We start from the raw sequence: 27,230 nt of genomic DNA on the forward strand, positions 1-27,230 counted from the left end.
TGGCTTCACAGAATTTGATGTCTTTCTCCTGCTTCATTTCTATCTCCTATTTTCCCACAATTCCTAGTTCTTTTCTGTTCCCTGCTTTTGCATTCCAGTCCCACATGATTATCAGCACATCTTTTTTTGATGCGTGATCAATTTCTTCCTGTATTTCTGCATAAAATCTCTCCAATTCCTCTTCTTCTGCATTTTCCGTTGGTGTGTAGAGTTGGATGATGGTTATGTTAATAGGTTTCCTGTTAAATGATATAACTCACTCAGACCTTGCATTATAGCTCTTAATTGTTTTTGCTACATCACTTCTCTCTATTAAAGCAACCCCATTTCTTCTTAATTTCTAATTTCCTGCCTAACATATTTTGTAGTTGCCTGACTGAAAATGTCCCATTCCCCTCCATTTTAATTCACTCACACCAAGTATTGTTAATGGAGAATTTTTATATATCCACAGATGTAAACATAGATATTAGAAGGTATATGTTTTAAAATTACTAGAACTAAAATCCTAGCATTAAATCAGGCCTGTGAGTAAGGCCTTGTTAGCAGGCAATGGTTAAATTCACCTCACTGTGAACTCCTGCTTTTGCCAAAACTGGCCTGTGTGTGATTAACTTTAATTAATGAGTATATTGTTCGGAAGCAAATGAGCATGTAACCTATGATTGATGTTTTAAACCATTTTAAACAAATTATTGGCTTCACAGAATTCAATAAGTCTTTCTCCTGCTTCATTTCTATCTCCTAAGCCCCATTTCCCCACAATTCCTAGTTCTTCTCTGTTCCCTACTTTTGCATTCCAGTCCCCCATGATTATCAGCACATCTTGTTTTGGTGTGTGGTCGATTTCTTCCTGTACGTATGCATAAAATCTCTGCAAGTCCTATTCTTCTGTGTTTGCCATTGAAGCATAGACTTCGATGATGGTTATGTTAATAGGTTTCCCATTTAATCTCACTGATATCACTTGCTCCGACCTTGCATTGTAGCTCCTAATTGAACATAACATAAGAACATAAGAAGAGCCTGCTGGATCAGGCCAGTGGCCCATCTAGTCCAGCATCCTGTTCTCACAGTGGCCAACCAGGTGCCTGGGGGAAGCCCGCAAGTAGGACCCGAGTGCAAGAACACTCTCCCCTCCTGAGGCTTCTGGCAACTGATTTTCAGAAGCATGCTGCCTCTGACTAGGGTGGCAGAGCACAGCCATCATGGCTAGTAGCCATTGATAGCCCTGTCCTCCATGAATTTGTCTAATCTTCTTTTAAAGCCATCCAAGCTGGTGGCCATTACTGCATCTTGTGGGAGCAAATTCCATAGTTTAACTATGCGCTGAGTAAAGAAGTACTTCCTTTTGTCTGTCCTGAATCTTCCAACATTCAGCTTCTTTGAATGTCCACGAGTTCTAGTATTATGAGAGAGGGAGAAAAACTTTTCTCTATCCACTTTCTCAATGCCATGCAAAATTTTATACACTTCTATCATGTCTCCTCTGATCCGCCTTTTCTCTAAACTAAAAAGCCCCAAATGCTGCAACCTTTCCTCGTAAGGGAGTCGCTCCATCCCCTTGATCATTCTGGTTGCCCTCTTCTGAACCTTTTCCAACTCTAGAATATCCTTTTTGGGATGAGGCGACCAGAACTGTACACAGTATTCCAAATGCGGCCGCACCATAGATTTATACAACGGCATTATGATATCGGCTGTTTTATTTTCAATACCTTTCCTAATTATCGCTAGCATGGAATTTGCCTTTTTCACAGCTGCCGCATACTGGGTCGACATTTTCATCATGCTGTCCACTACAACCCCGAGGTCTCTCTCCTGGTTGGTCACCGCCAGTTCAGACCCCATGATCGTATATGTGAAATTCAGATTTTTTGCTCCAATATGCATAATTTTACACTTGTTTATATTGAATTGCATTTGCCATTTTTCCACCCATTCACTCAGTTTGGAGAGGTCTTTTTGGAGCTCTTCGCAATCCCTTTTTGTTTTAACAACCCTGAACAATTTAGTGTCGTCAGCAAACTTGGCCACTTCACTGCTCACTCCTAATTCTAGGTCATTAATGAACAAGTTGAAAAGTACAGGTCCCAATACCGATCCTTGAGGGACTCCACTTTCTACAGCCCTCCATTGGGAGAACTGTCCGTTTATTCCTACTCTCTGCTTTCTGCTTCTTAACCAATTTCTTATCCACAAGAGGACCTCTCCTCTTATTCCATGACTGCTAAGCTTCCTCAGAAGCCTTTGGTGAGGTACCTTGTCAAACGCTTTTTGAAAGTCTAAGTACACTATGTCCACTGGATCACCTCTATCTATATGCTTGTTGACACTCTCAAAGAATTCTAATAGGTTACTGAGACAGGACTTTCCCTTGCAGAAGCCATGCTGGCTCTGCTTCAGCAAGGCTTGTTCTTCTATGTGCTTAGTTAATCTAGCTTTAATCATACTTTCTACCAGTTTTCCAGGGACAGAAGTTAAGCTAACTGGCCTGTAATTTCCGGGATCCCCTCTGGATCCCTTTTTGAAGACTGGCGTTACATTTGCCACTTTCCAGTCCTCAGGCACGGAGGAGGACCCAAGGGACAAGTTACATATTTTAGTTAGCAGATCAGCAATTTCACCTTTGAGTTCTTTGAGAACTCTCGGGTGGATGCCATCCGGGCCCGGTGATTTGTCAGTTTTTATATTGTCCATTAAGCCTAGAACTTCCTCTCTCGTTACCACTATTTGTCTCAGTTCCTCAGAATCCCTTCCTGCAAATGTTAGTTCAGGTTCAGGGATCTGCCCTATATCTTCCACTGTGAAGACAGATGCAAAGAATTCATTTAGCTTCTCTGCAATCTCCTTATCGTTCTTTAGTACACCTTTGACTCCCTTATCATCCAAGGGTCCAATTGTCTCCCTAGATGGTCTCCTGCTTTGAATGTATTTATAGAATTTTTTGTTGTTGGTTTTTATGTTCTTAGCAATGTGCTCCTCAAATTCTTTTTTAGCATCCCTTATTTGCTTTTGCTACATCACTTCTCACTATTAAAGCAACCCCATTTCTTAATTTCTCATTTCCTACATAAAATATTTTGTAGTTGCCTGATTGAAAATGTCCCATTCCTGTCCATTTTAATCCTCTCATGCCAAGTATTGTAATGTTGATACGTTCCATTTCTTGCTTGACAATTTCTAACTTTCCCTGGTTCATGATTCTCACATTCCATGTTCTTATTGTGTGCATCGAACAACTCCAGACTCTCCTTTTGCATCTGTTTTGATTTGTTTTAGCAACGTATTTTTCTCTGCAATACAGCATCCCCATATTACAGCCTTCATTGCATCCCATATGGTGTTGTCTTTGATTCTTTTAACTAAATTGTGTATAAAATAATCCTTGACAGCTATTTGAATCAACTCTGTGGCTAGTTGGTTGGTGAGCAAAGAATTATCCAATCGCCAGGATGGAATAATTCTTTCTTTATCTCCTATAGATAATGTTGCCCATACAAGGGAATGATCAGAAACCGTAAATAACCCAATTTGAGATTCTTGCAGTGTGGTTTGTAATGTGTTGGATATCAGAAGGTATTCTAATCTATAATAGTGTCTATATCTGCACGAATAATATGTATAATCTCCCTCTGATTTTTGTAGCTTTCTCCAAGCATCCAATAGATTAAATTTGGTTAAGATGTCTTAAAAATTGGATTTGTTATTCGATTGGGTAGTTGTAGATATCACGTTGTCTACAGATTTGTCCCATCCAGGATCTGCAGCCCAATTAAGATCTCCTCCAATTATTAGCTCACCTTCTGCAAAGCCCTGTAATTTTGTTAGGGAGGAAGAAAGTGCAATTGTTTTTTGTTGGGAGCATATAAAGATGCAAGGGTTAGTTTTTGAGTGCCCAAACTGCCTTTAACAAATAGCAAACAACCTTCTGTGTCTTTGTAAGTCTGAATATGTTTAAAAGGCAAAGATCTTGCTATTAGCAGAGCCACACCTCTACTTTTAGAGGAGCCATGAGATGAATATTGTTCTCTATAATAATAATGAGGCAAAAGTCTTGAGACTTCTTTGCTAGAGTGAGTTTCTTGAATAAAAATAATATGGAGCTTATCCTTTAGAATAAAATTTGAAACTCTTCGTCTTTTAAACATTACTTTCAATGTGTAAATGTTTACACTACCTTCCATGATGAAAGGGTGAATAACATAAAAATGGCTCCAACCCAAAAGTATAGCCAGTGTAGCGTGTGTTCCATGTTCTCAGTAGTTCTGGATTGCCAGACATGTATCAAAGAGAAATAACATATTAAAACTGTAAACTTTAGAATTAATGAAACCTACTTCCGGCAGCATCTCCTCCCAATGGTAAGGCCCTGTAACACTACTCCAAGAGTGTGTTATCCTATGCAGGCAATACATCTGGGGAATAAAACCAGGAAATTGATATGACTATTCCCAGTCCCTCCGTGGTGCAGAGTGGTAAGTGGTGGTAATGCAGCCAAAGCTCTGCTCACAGCTGGAGTTTGATTCCAACGGAAGGAGGAAGTCGAATCTCCAGTAAAAGGGGTCGAGGTCTGTGATGTCCTTATATGTTAAAACCTGTAAATATGGTAAGTGCGGGTTTATTAAGGGATATATGGTAAGTGAATTGAATGAGAGGGGGGAGAGCATGGGTTGGAAGGCTGGAGAATGCGGGATGATGATTGGCCGAGTGTTTGAATGGCTGAAGGTATAAATGGGAGGATGACAGTTGAGAGGGGGTCAGTTGGTGAGAGTTGTTGGAGAGTCGTTAGTGGAGAGTTATTTGGATGGGTTGGTTGGCAGAGTTCTGAGGGAGGGTTGGATTATATTTGGCTGATATTCAGACAGTATATATATGACCAGAAACATAAAGAGTGACACTATATGAAACCATACGCTTGTTAAACATTCCTAAAGTAATCTTGTTATTTCCTGGTGTTATCAAATAAATACTTTTATTGGTTTACCAAAAGCCTGATCCTTGGCTGAGAATACACAGACCAGAAGGGAAGGCAGGGTAATTACCAAGGCTAAAGGGAAACTGTATCATATGGTGGCAGCAGTGAAGGGAGATATTGTAACAAAGTCAAGTATCCACAGCAACCCAGGATTGTATGCTTTATAGACAAAGATACAGGGGGGTTGTGGACAGCAAAGGCACCCAGACACAAAGTAACAAGCTACAGAGAGACTGAGGCAAAGTCTCTAGCAGTATTGTTTACAGGGAGTGGCTGGTGGTGCTGCCTAGCAGTGGGATCTTGAGATCTGTGCTAGAGCAGAGTGAGAAAAAATAAAAACAACGATCCTGACTGGTGGTGTCCTGAGGTGGTGCCTAGTGAAAGGCAGTAGCCACAAGCAGGTGGGAACCTGACAGGTGGAGCCAAAGGTGGGAACGTCACAAGGTCCACTCAGCCTTCCATCCATCCATGGTTGGTAAAATGAGTACCCGGCATATGCTGGGGGGTAAAGAAAGGCCGGGGAAGGAACTGGCAATCCCACCCCACATATATGGTCTGCCTAGTAAACATCGCAAGAAGTCACCCTAAGAATCGGAAACGACTCACACTATAAGTGCGGGGACACCTTTACTTTATTCCTGGTCCTGCCACTTACAATAGAAGACATTCCTCCCCCCTTTATTTAGTTTCCTTTTTCCTTCCCCTCCTTCTCCTTTCTCCCTTTCTCCCTTTTTTATTTTATATACACACACACACACACTATATATATATATATATATATATATATATATATATATATATATCACACATGTGCAAAACAATATTTTTGGTTATAAACTGTATTCTTGTATAACAGGTATTGAATAACGATGAAATTAGATTATAAAGTATAACCTATGAAAATACATTATATTGCTGTAACAACCTCAGGTTAGAAAATATTAAGAATTGTTTAAACAGTATATCCACAATAACAATATTTTCTTGGTAATAGAAAATTAGATTTAACCTTTAATGTCACTTCCCTCTTTGTGAAAAGAAGTTGGAGAGCAGAGGACATTGAGTATTAATTGATTCTGATTGTTTATTGAATCTAGCTGGAGAACTTAAAGCTTGCACACAATTTGTGACATGTTGGTTGGTTGCCTGTCTGACTGCTTCCGGTAAGACACATTTTTTTCTGCCCTGCGATTTATGTTACTTAGAGACGTTTAAAAACCTTGTAAACAAAGGAAACAACGATAAAGTGCTTGAGTTGAGATATAGTTAACACAGAGCATCTTTTTTTCTAAACCGAAACTGGGCTGCCAGCTGTTTCCTGGAGGAGTTGACGTAATTGCTGTGGAAAAGCTGAACTGCAAACTATAAATCATAGGGACTGTTTCATCCCTTACTTTGTATTTTCAGTCAATCTCAAAGCAAGGAAATAAAAAGTGAACTTCTAAGAAGTACCAAGGTCAAGGCACGGATATAACGTGTTATAATTTGCTGCAATTGTCACCCTAGCAGCAGATAAGAGCAACCAGTAACTTTAAAACGATATATATCTCTGTTTTACACGAAAGAGAAGGTGGATGTTACAGTGGAATTATACACTTAATATTATAAATGGCTTATAAAGCCAAAATGAACCAGGATGCAGGAATATTTTTAAATGACGACACTATCTCATCTGGTGTACAATTAAAGATCACAAGCTTCTTTCCTACAGTATCAAATCTGCCACGTGTGCCCTTTAAGCCACAGCCAAACCATACTGCATCCTCAACGCCGAAATTAACCCATGAATGGTCATTGGAACACCTTGCTATGGTTAACAATACGAAGAAAAACTACACAGCCAAAAGTCTTGCTGAGGAATTAAAAGATGCAGGCTTTAATTCCTCCCTAAACTTGTTTTATGAGGGACCTCCTTCAGAAATTTTGACCATCAATTCTTATCAGCTGCACTCTGAGCAAGATTCACCCCTTAAAAATACAGAAGTAGAATTGACAAATCTCATTCCGGAAGAAGTATATTTAAAATGGCAGAATCCACTAATACAACAAATACAACTCCTTAAAAATTACATCCTAGAAACAAATAATCTCACCACTTTGGTGCAAGAAATGGTCCCCAGGCGATGCAATAACAAGGATGAGCACAAATTTGATGAGAATATAAACTCAGGACATACAAACAAACCCGTTTGCGTCCCTGATAAGAAAGAAAAGACCCAGTTAAAGAAAAAAACTCAATCACGTAAGAAGAACAAGGAAACTAAAAAATCAAAAAATCTTAAAAATCTGAAAGTCACCAAATCCAAGAATTTTAATTTTAAGCCTTTGTTTAAAATAATGGACTTTCAATCTAAAGTGAACTCCACTAAACTTGATCGACATGTTAATTCTGCCAAACATATATCAAGAAAGATTAAATTAATGTCTGACAAAGAGGATAGCTTATCAAACATCGACCTTAGTGCTAATTCGAAGGAAATAAGAATTACTTCGGGAACAACTCGTGCCTCTTCCAGCTTGGAAGATGGATATGCTTAACTTAATATATCTCCGTTATTCTGGAATTTAGCATTACAACCTGATAAGCTGGTAATATCTTATAAAAAAACAATAAGAGGTAACAGCTTAAATTTCCCGAGTTTCTTTTTTTTGGACCAGTGCTTGGGAAAAATGTTTCACAAAGGACCACGTATGAACTATATTAAATCATTGGTGAATATCTCAGTAAACCCTCTCGAATGGAGATTGGTAGCGACCTTCCACTCTCGATATATGGCCAACCAAATCTTCCGTGCAAGGGAGGTTTTGATGAAAGATAAAGGTATTAGGATACATAGATATTTCGTCAACATCGCGCCACCGGGACCGTTGGTGGCCTTATATGCTCCTGATACCTGCGACCCACTAACAACTATAGAAGGGAGGAAAAGACAGACTTCTTTACAGACAGTTTCGGAATTGTCATCACTAGCTTTGGATCACTTAACTGAGACAAATCAACTGTCACACTACATGAAGGAATTGGAACCGGAGGAGATAGAATTAACAGAATTATATGCTCAACTGCCTGATCAAGAGAGGACGATCTTCATTAACAAACTGAATAAGCTGATACAGCAACTCAAGTCACTTGACTCTGAGACAAAGCAGCAAAGAGACTCATCTGAACTTAAGACATCTTCAGCTCCAAAGTTGAGGAGCTTTTCAAACAACTTAACCAGAGCTAGTAAAATCAACACCCAACATAGACTAATTATGGTAGGTGATGACTGGAATAATGCCAAGTTTTTATATCCGGCAGAATTAGGTTCTCCTTCCTGTCAGAGTGATGTCTTTACAGATAACAACATGGAATCCCTATCAAGTAATGAAAGTTTCTTTTCTGAAAAAACCAACTGACATTCTTTGTCTACAAACAAACACGTCCCTCATCATGACGACATATCAACTTTATCCTCTGTGTACAATAAGACATTCTTTCAAACCAATGAATCCATCTCCTTTCTATCCTGGAATATTTCGGGCTGGAAAGCAAAGGAAAAAGATCCGGAACTGTTAGCTTATATTAGTAAATATGATATAGTTGCATTACAGGAGACTTGGTTAAACCTTACGCCTTTTTTAAATGGCTATTCATCCTATTACCTCCCTGCCATCCCCCCAGATAACAAGAAGGGTAGAGCGAGAGGCGGTCTGGCTGTGTTTGTTTCTACTGCACTGATGGCAAAACATACAGAATTACAAGCCAGGGGAAGCTTTGCCATGTCAGTTCTTTTGACTTTTCAAACAGAGTCTATCTTGATAATAAATCTCTATATACCCCCTACGAATCAAAGGAATTATACAAGTTGGATTTGGAATGACATTGAAAAATATCTCTCAGAACTAGAATGTAAATATCCAAATGCAAATTTAATTCTTCTGGGTGATTTAAATGCAAGAACTGGGCCCAACAACGAAGCTCTCCTCACTTCCAATTTGTGGGGTGGAGAAGATATAGAATACTATACTCCCTCCCTCGAGAGGACATCTAAAGACATAAAAATAAATTTTGGGGAATATGTTTAACGCGGTTAGTGGCCATTCACGATCTCCAGATACTAAATGGTCTTACCTATATATCTGGTAGCCAGGAATTCACCTTCATTTCAAAAAATGGATGCAGTGTAATAGATTATGTTATTGTATCGAAACATTTATTAAGATCAATTAATACCTTTAAAGTGGGAAACAAGCATAATAGCGATCATTTACCCCTTATTTTTTTCCATCATTGTTCAGAGAATTATAGATTAAAAGCTGAGTATAATCCTATTTTAAATTCCACTTACTTAATACATAAAAAGACAATATGGTCTCCGATTTTAAATATAAAAATGCAAAATTTTTTTAATACCTTCTGGGCTCTAAATACTCGCGACCAGATAATGAAGGAAGAGAATATATGCACACTTCTGAAAGAGTATGAACTATTAATATTACACATGAACTCCATTTTACTGCCCAAAATAAGTAAAATTAAACCAAAATTGAATGTAAGAGCAAAAGCCATTTGGTTTGATAATGAGTGTTTCGAATTAAAACGCCAACTACGTGAAATCTATCGACAGTATCGACACTGCAACACTAAATTTTTACCGGCAGAATATTATGCTATAAAAAACAAATACAAGTCGACCTTGGCCAAAAAGAAAAGGCTCGCCATACTAGACGATTGGAAAACTCTAATTGAGGCGGCTAGATCTCAAGATTCAAAAACTTTTTGGCAAATTATATCTAACTCGCTAAAATCCTCAATCTATAATCCATGCACTATTCCTCCCCAAAAATGGGAACAGTTCTTCTTGGAACTCTACACAAATGACTGTACCAAGTATTATAACACCAATTTACCCCGATTTCTCTGATTTACCCCAATGGGATCCAGTTACCCCCGGTGAAATTAGAGAATTAATAGCAGCTTTAAAACCTGCTAAGGCTCCTGGCCCTGATAATATACCTCCAGAGCTTCTGAAAAATTTTTCAGATTGGTGGGTCCCGTTGTTAGCGAATGTTTTTACCAAAATTAACAACACTGGCCACATTCCAGACAAATGGCGAAAAGCTATAGTGGTACCGATCTATAAAAAAGGAGGAAAAGAGGATCCATCAAATTACCGTCCAATTAGTCTACTCTCTACAATTGGAAAGCTCTATTCATCCCATTTAAAATCAAAATTACATAAATGGTTGGAAGAAAAAAACATTTTTGGTGATGAACAGGCTGGGTTTAGAATAGGGCGTTCAGTTTTGGATCATAGCTTGTTGTTAAGTTTTCTTGCGGAAAAATATAGGAAATCTAGAGGAAATGGTCTCTACGTGGCATTCATGGATTTAAAGGCAGCATTTGACTCCATTTCAAGAGAACACCTTTGGAGCAAACTTGAAAAATACCAAATTGATAAACGGCTACTCTTTTTAATCTATAATTTACATTGTCAAAATTCTATGCAGGTTCGCTGCGGCCCCGAGGGTAGATTAACTTCTCCAATTCCCATTGCCAAAGGCGTAAGGCAGGGATGCATTTTAGCCCCTTCACTGTTTTCACTCTATCTCAATGACCTAAATGCGTTATGCACAGCAAGTGATTATCATTCCCCCAAGATTGGGGAATTATCCTGCCCTCTTCTATTGTATGCTGATGACGCTGTTTTACTGTCCCTTTCCAAGGTTGGTCTTAAACGCCTTCTAAGAATTTTTATGACCTACTGTACACGTAATTATTTAACAATCAATTTTTCTAAAACAAATATCTTAGTCTTCTCTCCAAGGAAAACTACAGGTACTTGGACAGTAAACAGCCATCAAATAGCTTTAGTTTCTCAGTATAAGTACTTGGGCATAATCTTCCATTCGTCCTTACGTTGGGCTGCGCATATAAAAGCCATGATTGCTAAGGCACGGATTTCAATAAATCAACTCCTACGATACTTCTTTCATAAAGGGGGAAATTACGTTCCAGCAGCTATCAGGGTTTTTAAATTAAAAATCATCCCCCAGCTGCTATACGGAACCCCAATATGGATTCATGAGTTTAAAGCTTCAATTGAAGCAGTGCTCTCTAACTTCCTTCGCCGCCTGTTGGGAGTGCCAAGATGTGCACCGGCGGCTGCCCTCAGATTGGAAGCTGGCATTTCGTCTATTGAATCCCAGGCATGGTTGTTAGCTTCAAATTACTGGGTCAAACTATCATACGAGCAGCCTCCGGGATATTTAAATCAAATATGGAGTGACACTTACGCGGCAAGTTGGAACAAAAATATGGGGTTGAAATTTTCTTCTATAGGGCTATCAACTGCCTATTTATCTACACAACCCCCTAATATGGCCAAACAACAAATTTGTACACGTCTTAAAGATATTGATTTCCAACAAAATATCTCAATGGCCACAAAAACTTGCTCTCCATTATATTTTCATTTAAACTTTGATACGTTCCACTATGCCCCATATCTAGATTTTCTTATACTCCCTAAACTGCGTCTGGCTTTTACGAAAGCCAGATTCAACTCATTACACTCTTCTCTTTTAATAGGGAGATACCAAGGAATACCATACGTAAATCGCCTATGTCCTTGTGAGTCTGAAAAAATTGAAACGCTTTATCATGTGATATTTGAATGCCATTTATACGATTCTATACGTGCTCAATTTTTATCAAGTAGTATAGATAATACATCCTCAATGTCTCCTGAGAATAGGTTGTGCTATTTATTATACGGACTAAACAAACAAATCACTTTGAATATGGCTAAATTTGTATATACGGCTCAATTACAACGCTTGGAAATTTAGTAGACCCAGATCATGTAAAAATAATGTCGCTGTTTTTTAAAAAAAACTTACTGTATTATTTTTAACTCTATTTTAACTAAATTGTCTGTACAATGTTTTGATAATTGTTGGGTCCATGACCGCAAATAAATAAAGTAAAGAATCTAGGGTGCCTTTTTCTAGAAGAGACCATGTTCCATTTTTAAGAGTCTTCAAACTTCAAGGAGTCTTCCTCTTTGTCTAGTTCTTCCATATCCCACGGAATTCCTAGGTTTAATAAACAGAGGATGTGGCAAGTTTCTTTTTTTGCAGTAGCTGTGTGCAACATGCCATCCATTTTAACGCAGACGTAATGGGAATCCCCAACGATATTTAACATTTGCAGCTTGTAGTTTCTCTGTTGCTGGTCTGAAATTGTGACTTTTCCTCAGTGTCCACACTAAGATCCTGAAGGACCATGATATCTTTGTTGTCATATTTCAGACCCCCTTATCTCTAATGGCTTTCATAAATCTGTCTTTAAGTTGAAAATGAACAAAAGCCACTATGGTATCACAGGACATTGCAGAAGCTTTGGGCTTAGGAGCTAAACTACGGTGAGCACGTTCCAAGTCCAATGAGGATATAGGGACTTCAGGGAGTGCTAAGACCACCATGTTGTAAGAAATGTAATCATGTCTCCCTGTTCCTTTTCCTCGGGGACCCCACAAAAGTGTACGTTTCTACGTCTAGGTCTATTTTCCTGTTCATCCACCTTTATATGCAGCTCTTTATTGGCTTTTAGGAGCAGTTGGACTTTGTCAGCATTTTTAATGCCTAGTTCCATGGCTTCGTTTGCTGTTGTTTCGATAGCTAAAGTTTTTTGTGTTCGTTTATCCAGCGTCTCTTTTGTTGAATCAAAGGCTTTTTGCCATTCAGCAATTAGTAGGGTATGCATTTTTTAAACATGATCCTTTATTGTCTTTAGCAAATTTTCAAAGTTGTGAGGTGCCATTTCTCCCTGTCCCGCTTTCCGCCACCATTTTGAGACTGCATCAGGGGCTATTTCTAAAGTCACAAGTTTAAGGCACTAAATAGACCTGCCAAGCCTCAGATTGTGAATGAAAGTGGGCTGCAATGGTTAGTTCAGGGCTGTAAAAAAGGTCAGGAAAATTACCACGGGGTGTCAGCATTTTTCAAGAGAGCATGGCAGGTGCCGGAGTGATTGTCCTATGCTGCTGCTAGGCTTCACACATGCACGTGCCCCCCAAACTGCCTTTCTTGAAACGGGGCACAGATAGTACAAGACAAAGATACACAACTCACATTACACTTGGGCACTTTTATATTATTACATTATTATGCTAGTAGTGATAGAGCTCACACAGGTTTACCTACTCAGTATGAACTATGTCTACAGGCTTCTCTGCACCTCTGCATCACATTCTCCAGCCCAGATCTCTCTGCAACCCTTTTTATTTTAGCACTACCCTGGACCTTTCCACACCACCATCTGTTACTCCTCCTTTCCCTTTTCCACATTCCAAAGGTTTCTACACCCCAATTTGTTAGCCCATTTTTATTCGTCACTTTTTCCAGACTTGCACAATGGGTTCCTCTACTCCACTTGACTTCTAACATTAGCATGCAAAGCTTTCACTCTCCAAGCAATTTACACCAGTGAGGAAGTCTCTCACATACAGGTGGCTCATATCAGTGCAGGATAACATGACAGCAGGCTGTATCCAATGTTAGTCATCCTCAAAGTAGACCCATTGATTTTAATGAGTCTACTTTGAATATGATTACTGAACCTGAATGAAGCGTTTTAGCATAAGCAGTAGATAAGAAAGGATTAACTTTCAATATCAGAGAAAGCGAATAGCCTTCATTTATTTGTTTATTATATTTATTAATCACTTTCCTTGCAAAGCAGCCCAAAGCGACTTACAATAAACATTAAAACCAATTGTAACAAACAAAGCCATTAAAAACAACACAATCACCTAAAAACACACCAGTACATGTATCTTGCAAGACCAGTCACTTTAAAAAAGGCCGCCGATCTATGAAGCCTTCAAATTAAGGGCCAGAAGCCTGGATAAAAAGGTACATAAAAATAGATAATGACAGTGCCAGGTGTACCTCCATGGGAAGAGCATTCCACGAACGGGGAGCCACCAATGAAAAGGAACACTCTTGTGTTGCCATCCTCCACACTTCCCTCAGAGGGGGCACAAGGAGAAGGGCCTCAGATGAAGAACACAGGGTCCAGGTTGGTTTGTGTGTGGGGAGACGGTCCTTGAGATATAATGTGATGTGAGAAGGAAAAATATAACCGAGTTCTTTTTTGAGAAACTGGAGGTTGCCAGGACTTCCGGGAAGGGTGACTTAGCCTGTGCCTGCTTTTGAGACGGGCTCCTGCCTCAAAAGAAGCTTATTCAGATATATCAGTCAGTTTTTTCTTTTTTTTTTGACTGATTAAACTTCTCCCGGGTAGGGAGAAACGAAGAGATTAACCTCAAAGCCTATTTTTGTTGGGACGACCAGATCTCATTAATTTATGGGACGAGGTCCAGCCGACGAAGGTGGGACGGATTTTCAACAGCAAGCTCTATCTGTTAAAGCGAACGTTCATCTTATCTTCTAAGAGAGAACGCACTAACAGGCAAGCACCCTTCTTTCTATATTTTTCTTTTACTTGACTTAAATTGTTGCTGTTTAAAAGAGATTTGCCAGATTGATCAGTTTTTGACATCTCACTGGGGAGCCATAACTTCTCTCTGCTACGCACTAATTAATAGCTTATCTCTGTTTTTGTTGCAAAAAGCTGTCCTGGATTTGCATTCTAAAGATATACACAGAAGAGGGATTTCTATTCCAGATTTTTATTTTGAAAAATATTATACTGTTTTGAGACTACTCTCTTTTTGGTCTATTTTATTTTGACGAATCTGTTTCTTGACGATTGCCATTAATTGTTTCGATCCTGGGAACTGCATTTTGTTTACTTAACTATTGGAGAGATAAGGCTGTCTGCTCTGTTTATACTGTGATGTCACCAAGTTTGGAGTATTAACCCAATTGTTGCTGAAATAAGAAGTGGTTTTCCTATATTTTTCTTTTAAAATGGCAATTAAGAAAGTGGCTGAAAATCTGGAAATAACTATGTTTCAGAAAATAATGGATGAGATTGAGATAATGAAAATTGAATTGAGTAAAATGAAGCAGGAGATTAAAGATATAAGGGTCCCTGTGAGAGAGGTGACCCTGGAAGGGGTCCCTGTGAGAGAGGAGACCCCGGAGATTGGAACAGGGGTCCCTGTGAGAGAGGTGACCCTGGAGACTGGAATAGGGGTCCCTGTGAGAGAGGAGATCCCGGAGATTGGAACCAACGTGGAACAGGAACAAGATTTGGAGTCTATGGACTTTAGAAATAAAATCTATTGTTTGGAACTCAATGTTATCTCTGAAGAAATGAATGAAGATTCTAGAGATAAAGTTATCAATGGCATGGATAATCTTCTGGACTGGAATGATGTGATGGAGCCCAATATAGAGAAAATCTATGGAATTAACTGCAGCCATGTGACAATGGAAAAACTTTTAAGAGATGACCCAGTGTATTTTGAAAAAAAGAACAGAGATATGATTTTACAGCAGTATTTCAGCAACTTATTCAGAATGGATGGCAAGAAAATATTTGGGATAGAGGTAATCCCCATCAGACTCTTACTATATGACTATGGCTTTGACAGCAAGATTATTATGGAATACTGATAATGGAAGATTGGATATTGAAATTACTGGACTTAACAAGACTACTGAAGATGGAAGATGGAAAATGGAACTAATAGAGATAATAGAACAATGGCTACTGAAATTATTGAACCTAACAGATTCTGATGTGATGGATTAATTGAAATGTTTATTTTGACTATGGTTATGACAATAAGATTATCATAATTAGTAATGAGATGGATTAATCGATATGCTTATCTGGAAAAAAAAATTGATAGATATATTTCTTAAAGAATTGAAACCTCTCTTTGACTTTTTGTGGAAAGAATAAAGTAATGTTTATGAGATTTGATGATTAAGTAAGATAACTACTGGAGGAAAGTGATTTTATAATATGACTTAAGAGACAGGATTGTTATATATTATAGACTTATAACTGATTTGATCTTTGACAAATGGGAAGTCAATATTTTACTCTTTATTTTTTATTTTTGTTTTTTTTTTTCTTTTTTTCTTTTTGTTTAACTATTTTTGATTTTGTTTTTTGTCTTTGAATGTTTTATGATTTTGTCTTGTATGTTTTATGAAAATCTGAATAAAAATTATTGAAAAAAAAAAAAAAAAAAAAAAAGAAACTGGAGGTTGCCAATTGAGAGGGAAAGCAAGAGTAAAGGTTTACAGCAGGGGTGGGATAGAGTGCTGGACTACACCTCCCATCATCCTTGGCCATTGGCCATGTTGGTTGGGGCTGAGATGGAGTGCAATAACAGCTAGAGGGCCACAGACTCCCCAGCCTTAGTTTGGGGGTGTGGGGAGAGACAAATACTTTTGGGTATTTTAAACGATGATGCAACATCTAACCATAAATAGCTGTAAGTCAGTTGAAAGATGAATATGAACAGAGGGAGAGGAGGAAAAAGATAGAGCTGAATTATCAGCATAGCAAGGATACTGCAAGCCAAAAGAAAATCAGATTGCCAAGAGAAAGGATAAAGAGTGAAAAGGTGGCCAAGAACAGAGTCCTCCTGAGAGTCTGTAATAGAGATCGGAACTGGAAAGACAAAGAGCCATTGGCAAAAACTTTAGAATAATATACTGCAAAATAGAAGTGAATGCAAGAAATAGTACTGCTAAAACTCTATAAACAATCATGAAGCAGAGAGTGGTAAACTGCATCAGAATACAGTGCCTATGAAGCTGGAAAACTTTCAAAAGCATCTTTTTTATTTTTCCTTTTAGTCTTAACTGTAACTCTGTTACTCAATGGTAGCATTAGAATAGAGAATGGGGAAGTTGCCGTTTGTACCACAGTGAGTTGGTAGATTTTTTAAAAAATAATTTGGCCTATAGCTTACTCCACACAATTTGGCAGAAGATTCTTGGTTTGCTCCAGGTTTGTGCACCTGACTCTGAACCATTTAATGTCCTCTTGCAAACTGGAGCTACTGCTTCCCATAGTTAACTGCTACTTATTCCTTATTCAAATTGGGCTACAAAGAAACATTAAGTGGCTTTGAGCAAGGAGTGTCTGATTTGGAACTTGCAGATTCCTCTGTTAAAACTAAAACTAGATGCCTAGAGAGATGCAGGAGTGAAGTCGAATCCTTACATATCTGAGGACTCCTCAGATGAGGACGACTCGGGAGTAACAGCAGCAGACCCAGGAGCAGCAGACCCAGAAGGAGACACGGAGGAGCCTCCTGAGAATCCAGCTCCTTCTGCCCCTCAGCTGCAGAGCACCCCAGGGACAGCAGAGGCCCTGCAGCCAGACACAGACAGTGAACAGGATACTCCCCCCTCACCTGCAGAACGTAGACAGCAGAAGGTCAGGCAGAAGAGAGGCAGGCCTGTCCCCTTAAGGCCCAAACGCTGAGGGCTCACACCTGCTGTCAAACCTGCTCCTTATAAGGCACACATTGGCCTCAGCTTGTTGCTGACTGCAATGTCAGGCGTGGCTTCGTGCATTCCTTGTTTCCTTGCAACGTCTCTTGGACTGACCCCTTGGCACTTGACCCTGGACCTCTACTGACCTCGCTTCTGGACTTCTGACTCGGCAAGTAAGCTTTGGACAGGCCTGGCCCTTATCAGGTTCCCTCCTCATAGACCTGGCAGATTTAGGACCAGACTGCTGGCTAAGGACTTTCCTTCCCTGCCAACGACCCAGGAATTTCCAGCCCCCACTGGGACTGCTGACTCAGTGCAGAGCTGACACATACACAAACCACACCATTCTAGCTGTATCCTTGGCCACCACTCCATTTACTGTACCTTTGCCTGCAAGTCCATTACACATATGGATTTGCCCTTTTCAATTTTGAACACCAGCTCCCTGCCTCCCTGGTATTTTAAAAGGAGCTTCCAACACCACTTGTCCTGCGCAAGCTACCTTTCTAAAGCAACTCCCACTGCAGCACAGCAGTAAGAGAAATGAAACTATACAGCCCTGCTGCACGTATGGATTTTTCAATAAGCATTTCTGCACTGGGCACCTGTTTGCACTTTGGAGCAGCTCCTGATGCAATTCTACAAGCTGCCACCACAAAAATGTTTCCTGGGAATTAATTATTCATCCAATTTGCTTATAAATGATCCCCTGATGCAAGTCTGATAGCTGTAACACGTGCTTGCCTTCTATGATATTTACATCTGCCTATTGCTTACATTCTGTTTGCCTGATTAATGATAGAATCACAAGGAATTGATACAATGTATGAAAATGCACAAAATCAAAGATTCAACATTGACTGATCATTCTTTAATAGGTTCATAACTGCTTGTTATTTCATCTCTGCAAAAAGATATTACAGATGTACAGATTATTTTTATTGCACTGATTTCTACAGAAGATGGCTAGTTCTGCGCTTGAAGCACAATATCCTACACATTTAGTCAGGCATTATTAAATACAGCATGAGATTACCTTAAATAAAAATATATTCCTAAAATTGAAAAAAAAACAAAGGTGTACAGCCAAAAGATAAATATGCTGAATTCTGAATGAATATACAATAATAAAAAAGTTAGCCAGTTTTTTTTCTTCAGGAATGCTACTGAACACACTGTAGATTTTTCAGCACACCTGTTTCAGAAAGCTTAAGGAGGCAAAAGCCTAAAATGCAAAATACTCTGATTTGCCTGGCAAATCCATCCACCTTGCTCAGGAGTGATTAGAGCGTGGCTCAGACTGCCTTGCTTGAAGGCTGTGTGTTGCTATCATTCTTCATTTTCATGGTTAAGCCAGCAGGAAGAGAACAGTCATGTCCTTAAGATGCAAGGCCCAACAAGAATCCTCCGACAAACCCACCAGATACTACTATGTTCTGTTTAAGAAATTCTGTTGACTGAAAAGGAAAGAGTTCACTATAGACTGCAAATGTCATTAAAGCTATGGCAGAAACAAATCTTTTTTAAATCAACTAAAACTGTTTTGCACTCAGATAATCATCAGTGTTAGTGTACCATGGAATATAGCTCTAGTTCAGGTGTGGAGACCCTTTGACCTTCCAGATGTTGCTGAACTACAACCGCCATCATCCCTGGCCACTGGCCATGCTTGCTGGGGCTCATGGGAGTTGTAGTTCAGCAACATCTGGAGGGCTAAACGTTTGCCACACCTTATCTAGATAGAACTATGCCAATTGTGGGGGGAATACGAACAAACATATTATGGCATAACTTTCATACGATGAAGGGGGCTTTGGCCCTCCAATGTTTATGCCAAAATACATTTGCTAGTCTTTCTGAAGGTAGTCTTTTTTTCAGATAAAAAGCCATTTCGAAGGAAAGATATTTGATCCCTGGATACAGACACTTGACTCTTGAAGGCTAGTGGATTAAAGTATGGCATGATGGAGAGAGTCAGACTGACTGAATAAATAAAATATGCTGTGGGACAGGCCAAAAGGCCTTCAGACACTGCATAGTCAAACATTCAAGGCAGGCAACAGCCCCAAGTGAAGGGTCCTTAACATGGGGGGACGGCACTTGAAGTGTGCAGCCTGAAGCTTTATCACCAACCCCTTTCCTGGAGGCAATGGTCATCTTGCCCACTAACATACCATAGTTCACCAAGAATATTAAGATCTTGAATGCCTGGAAGCCTAAAGCAAACACAAAGCAAAATCGATACTCAGAAATAAATAACACATAATTTACCTCTTCAATCAGTGTGTTAATTTCAGGAGCTGCCTTGTTTGCTCGCTTTTTGAGCTGTCTTTTTGCTTTATTTACATCTTTCTCAACCCTTTTCCAGTCAACCTGTACATAGCCACTATGACTAGCAATCTAGGAAAAGTAAAAGACATAGAGCATTAAAAAATCTGAATGCATTTAGGACAACCAATTCATTTATGAAGCTACTATCAGACAAAGAATTACCTTCCCCATTTTGTACCAACATACTCCCTTAGATAACTATATAACTGTGTGTGTATATGTATGTATATATGTTTGTATGTATGTATATATGTATGTATATATATATACATATATATATATATAAATATAAAACTTTTACATTTAATTTTAAGCTAAGATAGCAAAGAGACTGCAAGAAAAATGTAAAGGCTAAAATCATCTTTATGGGTGGAACTGCTACAGTCTTTCAGTTAAACATGAACACCAGAGTTTCATTTTTTGCCACTTAAACATCTAGCAATGTTTATACAGAATCTATGTTTGGCTTGCAATGTTAATGTATTTTATGGTACATTTACTCAGAGCAATCCTAACTTCAGCTGAAGGCCAGCTTGGGGGAGGGGAGCAGGATGGGGCTGAAGTATGGCTCCACCAACAGGGAGGCGCTCTGCCAACTGGATGGCCCACCTACATTGGAGGCCCCTGGTATGCCCAGAGAGTTCAACAGGCACAGCTGTACCACCACCAGCAGGCCTCGATCTGGAGCATTCTGGTGTGTATTGGGCGGCCTTGGATCTAAACCCCCCTTACTCTCTTGACAGCCCCCTTAACTATGCCGGCCTGAAACTGGCATAGTCAAACCACACACGGACACTGGTTTCAATGGGAGGAAAATGTGGAAGCATCAGTGAGAAGAAAATGGAAAAAAATGTCATCCACATCCTACCTTGGCCAGAGCAAGCCAGCAGAGCTTTTTTAAAGTAAAATTCTTTAAAAATGAGATATGAAAACTCTTTAATGCTAAAAGTTATCTTTACAAGGTAACTGTGTTCATGAAATGCAATCATATTTCCAAAAATGAACATACTGGGATTTTCACAGAGACTTTAACATTTCTTCAACCACAATGGTAACATTTAGTTATGGGCACTTCTTGGATCTTCTCACACTGATTTTCGCAGGGCTGCATCAATGAGGGGACCCACAGATTATCTTTGAAGGATCACTTTCCTGCTTTTGCAAAACTGAGCGCACAAAGCCTTCTGTCGTTTTTATGGCCTCTACCTTCCTTTATATTTGCTGAGCAGTTTATTTGCCTACATTCAATTTATTGCATTTTCTAACTAATTAAACTCTGCATACTTGTAGCAAAAGAAAGCCGCCGCCTACTGCAGTTGCTGCAAGCTTTCCAACCTTCTGGAACAAAAAACCTGCACACCTTAGAGAAAAACAAAAAAAAGAGAAATTAACAGAGCAATGTTATACATATCTATTCAGAACTAAGTCCCAGTGAGTTCAATAGGTCTTATTTCTAGAAGAGTGGTTACCTGATTACAGCCTAAATTGGCAGTCTGTACATACATACTTGGGGAAAAACTCACTGCACACATACTTCCAAGTAAATGTGCATAGGAGAATGGGAAATGAAAATAATCTGATAATTGGTTGCTATACTTGAGAATTCGGATTCCAAGGCTCAAAATCTTACATTTTAAAACTCCCTAACTCAATGCATTGGCAAGCTCTAGCATCTCATGGGATAGGAAATATGCAAGAATCCTCATTATTCTCGTTGGCAACACAGACAGAACAACATGAGACTAACAATATGCCTCACAACAAGAGATGTGATTTAGTGATTTCTGTAAAGTATGAGGCCAGAATCTACTTTCCTGAATAAATAAGCCCACATGACATTACTGCATGTATTCAGACAGTTACTTCTGCATTCACTTCAACAGGTGGACTCTTTTGATCAAAACAATTGCAATAAAGATGCTGATAGAGATAAACTGTACTGTCATTATTTAATTTACACCGCTATTTTGAACACATTCTTTTAGGTCTCTTAATGCTGTAAAACTCATGAAGATTTTTTCCCTACCTTGTGAAACAAGTAATCTTTAATCTCTAGCTCTAATTTAGTTTGCATTCTGAACAGCAACATTACAGTGCCACAGGGGGATGATTTAACTATAGGGAGCCATTTTTTAAAATGTCAAAGTCTTTTAATGAAAGTTTCACTAGCTTATTTAAAAAATACTAAACAATAATACCTCCTTTATAAGGATTTGTACAAAGAAAGGTGTAAATATACAGATGTAAATATAGAAAGAACGTTCTACCTTTAGGAAAAAATTAAGAAATAGGACATTCTACAGATTTTATTTTAAACATTAGGCACCCTTTCTCTCAAAAATATACATAGCTAATGTTAGTCATAGTCAGTGTAGGCCCATTGAAATCAATGGACAGCTTCAGCCCATTGTTTTCAATGGGCCTACTCCATGTATGATTAACATTGGAAAGCACCCGTTATCTTTGGCCACATTAAGGAAACAAACCCTTACAGTTTTGTCAGCTAATAAAGCAAATTATTCTAATCCAGTCTTATAAGCAAACGTGTTGTCCCCACCTTGAAACATTTGGTAACAGTTCCAGTATTTCTTCTTCCAGACATTTTGACAATTACTTTTAAAACATTTTGGAAGATATTTTTTACTAATTATGTGTGATGTATGAAATATAGAATACTTTAGAATATAGAATGGACACTATCTATATAATGTGTGCATTTATTTAAGTATTTAAAAGTAATTTGTTCTCACCAGCCCGTTACACCTCCCATTACAATCTGAGTAGCTACAGAATACTTTTCTACAATAGGTCCAGAATTCCTGCCAAACACCCGGTTCCACCAATGATGGCGCCTTGCATATTCTGTTAAATCCAGTACTTCATATGAATCATCATCACTGTCACGCTCTTGAAAAGAAAAATGGAAAGTTAGTTTCCCTCTGCATTTTAAAAAAAAGATCCAGTATGTAGCAGCTCTCAGCAATGTTAATTCACAAACTTATGCAAGATGAAAGTGATTTAATTGAACATAATGTATAATTCAGCTGTTCTGAAGAACAAGCTATACATACAAACAGTATTATTGTTGTTATTTATTAACTGCCATCCGTCTACATCCCAAGGCAATGTACAATTTTTAATAAAAACAGCTAAAATACAGATACAAACAAAAACAGAAAATGAGTTTCAAAACAATACAAAATGAATACCTATGCCAGAGACCCACTCATCCAGCTGGGAGAGCTTGACAAAGCAAAAATGCCTCCACTTTCTTCCAAAAGGGCAGATAGTAGGCACCTGTTATATCTCAGCAGGAAAGCTGCTCCACAAAACAGGGGCAGCCACAATAAAAGCCCTGCTGCAATGCCGCTTGTCTGCTTGCACAAGTCCAAACTGGACTTCTGGTTTCTCTTCTTCCCCTCCTCCAGACTCCCACATGCCACCAAAATCTGCTTCACAGGGTCCCCCAATCCTCCAGAGCAGATCTGGGATGGAAGAGGGAGGAGAGGAAGGAGAGGCCCCGTTGCATGAGGAGATGCTTCCTTGCCCTATGCTGGCTAGATATTTTAATGTACGCTTTGAGAGTATTATGGGAAGGCAACCAAAATTCTAGATTACTATGACTGTTAGATAACCGGTAACCAAGATCACTTAAAGAGTTACTGCTTAGACATAAATGGATCCAAAATGTTTGCCTACCTGACCCTAAACTGAGAACATTTTCTCAGGAATCCTTGGAGCAAAAGACTATTGACTAAAGACACAAGAACATAAAATTATTAAATAGCATCTGTCATTTTCTCCAGTGTGATATACGCATTTCAGTAACATGCAATCACTGGGCATGTCCTACTATTAATGGCCATTCTAAGACCTTGACTGGCAAGTTTACCTCCAGTTACCCTCTTTAAACATTAAACACATGCGCGCACACCCAGTCAAACAGGTACCTCCACACACCTCTATAGCATCAGCAAAATGTAAAGTTGGTAAAAAACATACTCAGAACCTGACAGAAGGGGAAAGCCAAAGGCACAGAGGCATATAGGCACCTATTGCAACAGAAATATATAGCAGTTTCTGCAGCCAGATTTTCCCACTACTTTCAGTTGCTCCTTCATATGCAATTTTGAAAAAGAAAATAAAAGCTGAGACTCTCAAGAGTTTTTAAGATCAGGCAATCCTGGCATAGATTTGTGGAATATTATGTCTGTATTTTGTACTTCAACATAATGGGAGAATACTTAAAATGTAGTTTAAAGCAAACATTTTAAAGCAAAGGAAACAAAAGAGCCACGACAAAACTCTAGCCCTCACTTCCTGTACAGTAAATCTGTCAGACATAACCCCCAAGGACTTATTTTCTAAGGGGAAAAATGTCCTAACTGTTTGAGCAGTATGACAATAGAACCAATTATCTAGGGAGGTGGTGGGTTCTCCAACACTGGAGGCCTTCAAGAGGCAGCTGGACAGCCACCTGTAAGGTGTGCTTTAATTTGGATTCCTGCATTGAGCAGTTGATTGGACTCAATGGCCTTATAGGCCCCTTCCAACTCTATGATTCTATGACTGTATAATTCTAAGGGGCATTAAGTGAATGACACCTATGTCATCATGTCTCAGTTCAAAAAACCCTCAACTTGTAATGTCATGGGTTTAGGTGAGAGCCCTAAATTACTACTCTTCACAGCTGACATTTCCTTGACACTACTCTTGCAGTACTACTCTTCACAAATAACATTTCCTTGACACCTATCTAAAATATTTAAAATTATAAATAAATCATTCGAAATGTAAATAGCACTAACCTCAACTCTGACAAATTAAAGCACTAGAGAGCCAAATAGCTACAAGGTGGTAAACCAGAGTAACATTCAACCTCTGAAGAAAAGGGAGTGAAATGGCATCACATGGTGGATGGCTGAGCACACATTCCTTATTTTGAGTCATAAAGCAGACTTGCTCTACTACCTAACACACACACCAAGTGTGGATTCCCTGCCCATCCACACGGGCAAGACCAGCATAGAAAATGCATCTACTTTCTCATATAGAAACACACATACAGCAGGAGTAGCCAACATTGTGTCTTCCAGATGTCGTTGGACTACAGCTTCCATTATTCCTGACCACTAGCTGTGCTGGCTGGGGATGATGCGGGTTGGAGTCCAACAACATCTGGAGAATACCCAGTTAGCTTCCACTACCATACAGAAAAGACCAGGTAAATGTTATATACAGCTGAGTGCAGGGAGCTAGTGCCTGGTTGTGCTCTAGTCTGAGGATGGAACAGATAAAACATGAAATGAAAGGGACAGTTAACACATATTCAAAACAGCTTGTATGCAGTGTTACTTAATCTGGATTAACTATCCCATTTACTAACACAAATGAGAAAACCCACACTTGTTCACAAGAATAAAAGGAAAGAGGGGAGGAACCCATCCTCTTCAATCTTTCACTATTCTGACTGCAAATATAATAGCTACCCTCTTATATCAAGCAATAATTCTTCCACATGTAACCACCTTCAGTCTGTATTTGACACCTTAGCCACTGCATAACCTTATCCTAAGAGTTATTTCACATATTGCAGAGCAACAAATCCTAGTTTGCCACCCAACATATACTCAACAGCCACCCATCTCTCATGCATGTGCACCTGCATAATACCTATGCTTTTAAATGCCTGTCAGTCACTGCCACATTTTAAATTTTTAGGGGACACACAAGGGGGGAAAACACCCAGTTGTATACCTAAAAATAGTAACATGAGAATTGGACTGGACCTGGGGGTGGTTAGACAGTGAGAACAGAGCAACTATCTTTTTGCTTCCTGAAAGAAACTAAACTCATTTCCTCTTAATTCCTTCAGCAAACAGACTGCACTGTAGGAGTATCCTGGAGCACTAAGATAGCCTTCCATTTCTTCTGAAAATTTTCAGAGAGGTAGCCATGTTACTCTCATGCAGCACAATCAAAGAAAGAGTCTTGTGGCACCTTAAAGGCTAACAAATGTATTTATTGGGACATAATAAATGTGTGGACTCAAGCCCATACCGATGCACCTAACAAAGTCAATGAAAGCTCATGCCATAATGAATATATGGATGAGTCTTTAAGGTGCCACAAAATTCTTGCAATAGACAAATTCATGTTGGAAGAAGCTATCAATAGGTACTAGTCATTATTGCATGCCATGGAACCTCCTGTGTCTGTAGCAGTATGCCTCCAAACAGTTGCTGGGAAAGAGCAGGAAGAGGTATGGCCTTGAAGCTCTGCCTGCAAGGTTCCTATAGGATCTACCTGGCCATTGATACTGAACTAGGTATGCTTTTGATCTGACCCAGCGGGCTCTTATGTTCAATCCCTAGGGTAATGAGCCCCACTGAACACTGTGAGACTTACTTCTGAGTAAACATGATTAGGCTTGGACTGCGAGACATCCTTGCTGGCGGAAGTCATTAAGTCCCCCGGCGTATCTAAGGGTAGGGTGTCACCTTGCCCACTCAGTCCCTCCCTATGTAGCCTCCCCCTCCACATTTCCTGGCCACGCAGGAGAGCTGCGCCTCATCCCACAAAGCGCCTGAAGTAAGGGGCCTGCGCAAGCTCCGCCTCCCCTGGAGCCGCGCGCATCCAGCCAGGTCTCCCAAACCCCACGGACAGGGGGATGTGAAAGGCAGAGCCTAACGGGAACAGGGCTGAAGAGGCACCCAGGAAAGAGGAGGGCGAATTTGGTTTCTAAGTCAAGACGACTGACCAGTTCCTCCATCATCGGTTCTCATCTGTATGCGAAAAGCAGGCCATCTCTGTTCTGGAGCACCATGATAACTGAACCAGGCAGCCCTGGAGAAAAGAGGGCTCTCAACTGACCTGAGGCGGAGCGAGATCTCCGAGACGCCATGTTAGCGACTGGGGAGGCGGGGTGGGGGAAAGGGAGGGCTGCCACGCTGCTCCGCCTATCAGCCGTTCTGCAACACCCTCCCAAATCGGAATTCTAAATTCTCCGAGAGTAGCGCATGCGCAAAACAAAGACAAAACTGAAGGCGCTCTTAAGAGATTCTTGGAAAGGCTGTGGCCCCTGCCTCCAGATGTCATGATGTGACGTCGCTGCAGAAGCTACTTCCGGGGAATTATGGGGATTGTAGTTTGGTTTCTCCTTCCACCGAAAGGAATATCCTAGGAAGAGGACCCCCTATCATTAAGGGAAGGGACTTAAGGGTTTTCATGGTAAGCGGTATTCAGAGGTGGTTTACTACTGCGTTCCTCTGAGGCTGAGAGGCAGTGATTGGCCCAAGGTCACCCAGTGAGCTTCATGGCTGTGTGGGGATTCGAACCCTGGTCTCCCAGGTCGTAGTCTCAGATACAGAGTACCTGTACGCAACTACATCAGATCATTTGTGAGAGAGCTTTCTACCCTGCTTGAGTGCAAGTCGAGTCACTACCATATTCACTCTTTTGTTACTTTAACCCTGGCCAGATGTGTTCCCTTGGGGAACGTGGA

At 39.7% G+C, this 27,230-nt stretch overlaps 1 protein-coding gene across 2 annotated transcripts; it reads right to left on the minus strand.

Moving 5' to 3' along the window:
* Window positions 1–18,244: 18,244 nt before the first annotated feature.
* On the minus strand, window positions 18,245–26,738 carry FUNDC1 (FUN14 domain containing 1). 2 transcript variants are annotated; one of them, XM_061627497.1, is made up of 5 exons: window positions 26,600–26,738; window positions 22,477–22,633; window positions 21,011–21,086; window positions 19,667–19,795; window positions 18,245–18,852 (listed from the first exon to the last, which is right to left on the minus strand). In XM_061627497.1, the coding sequence occupies exons 1-5, from the start codon at window positions 26,628–26,630 to the stop codon at window positions 18,775–18,777; spliced, it is 471 nt and encodes a 156-aa protein (XP_061483481.1). In that variant the 5' UTR covers window positions 26,631–26,738; the 3' UTR covers window positions 18,245–18,774. The 2 variants fall into 2 exon arrangements, with proteins under 2 accessions (XP_061483481.1, XP_061483482.1); XM_061627498.1 differs by lacking the exon at window positions 26,600–26,738 and adding an exon at window positions 26,487–26,593.
* Window positions 26,739–27,230: the final 492 nt, after the last annotated feature.

The sequence above is a fragment of the Rhineura floridana genome, chromosome 5, assembly GCF_030035675.1.
Source record: "Rhineura floridana isolate rRhiFlo1 chromosome 5, rRhiFlo1.hap2, whole genome shotgun sequence".
NCBI classification, from domain to species: domain Eukaryota; kingdom Metazoa; phylum Chordata; class Lepidosauria; order Squamata; family Rhineuridae; genus Rhineura; species Rhineura floridana.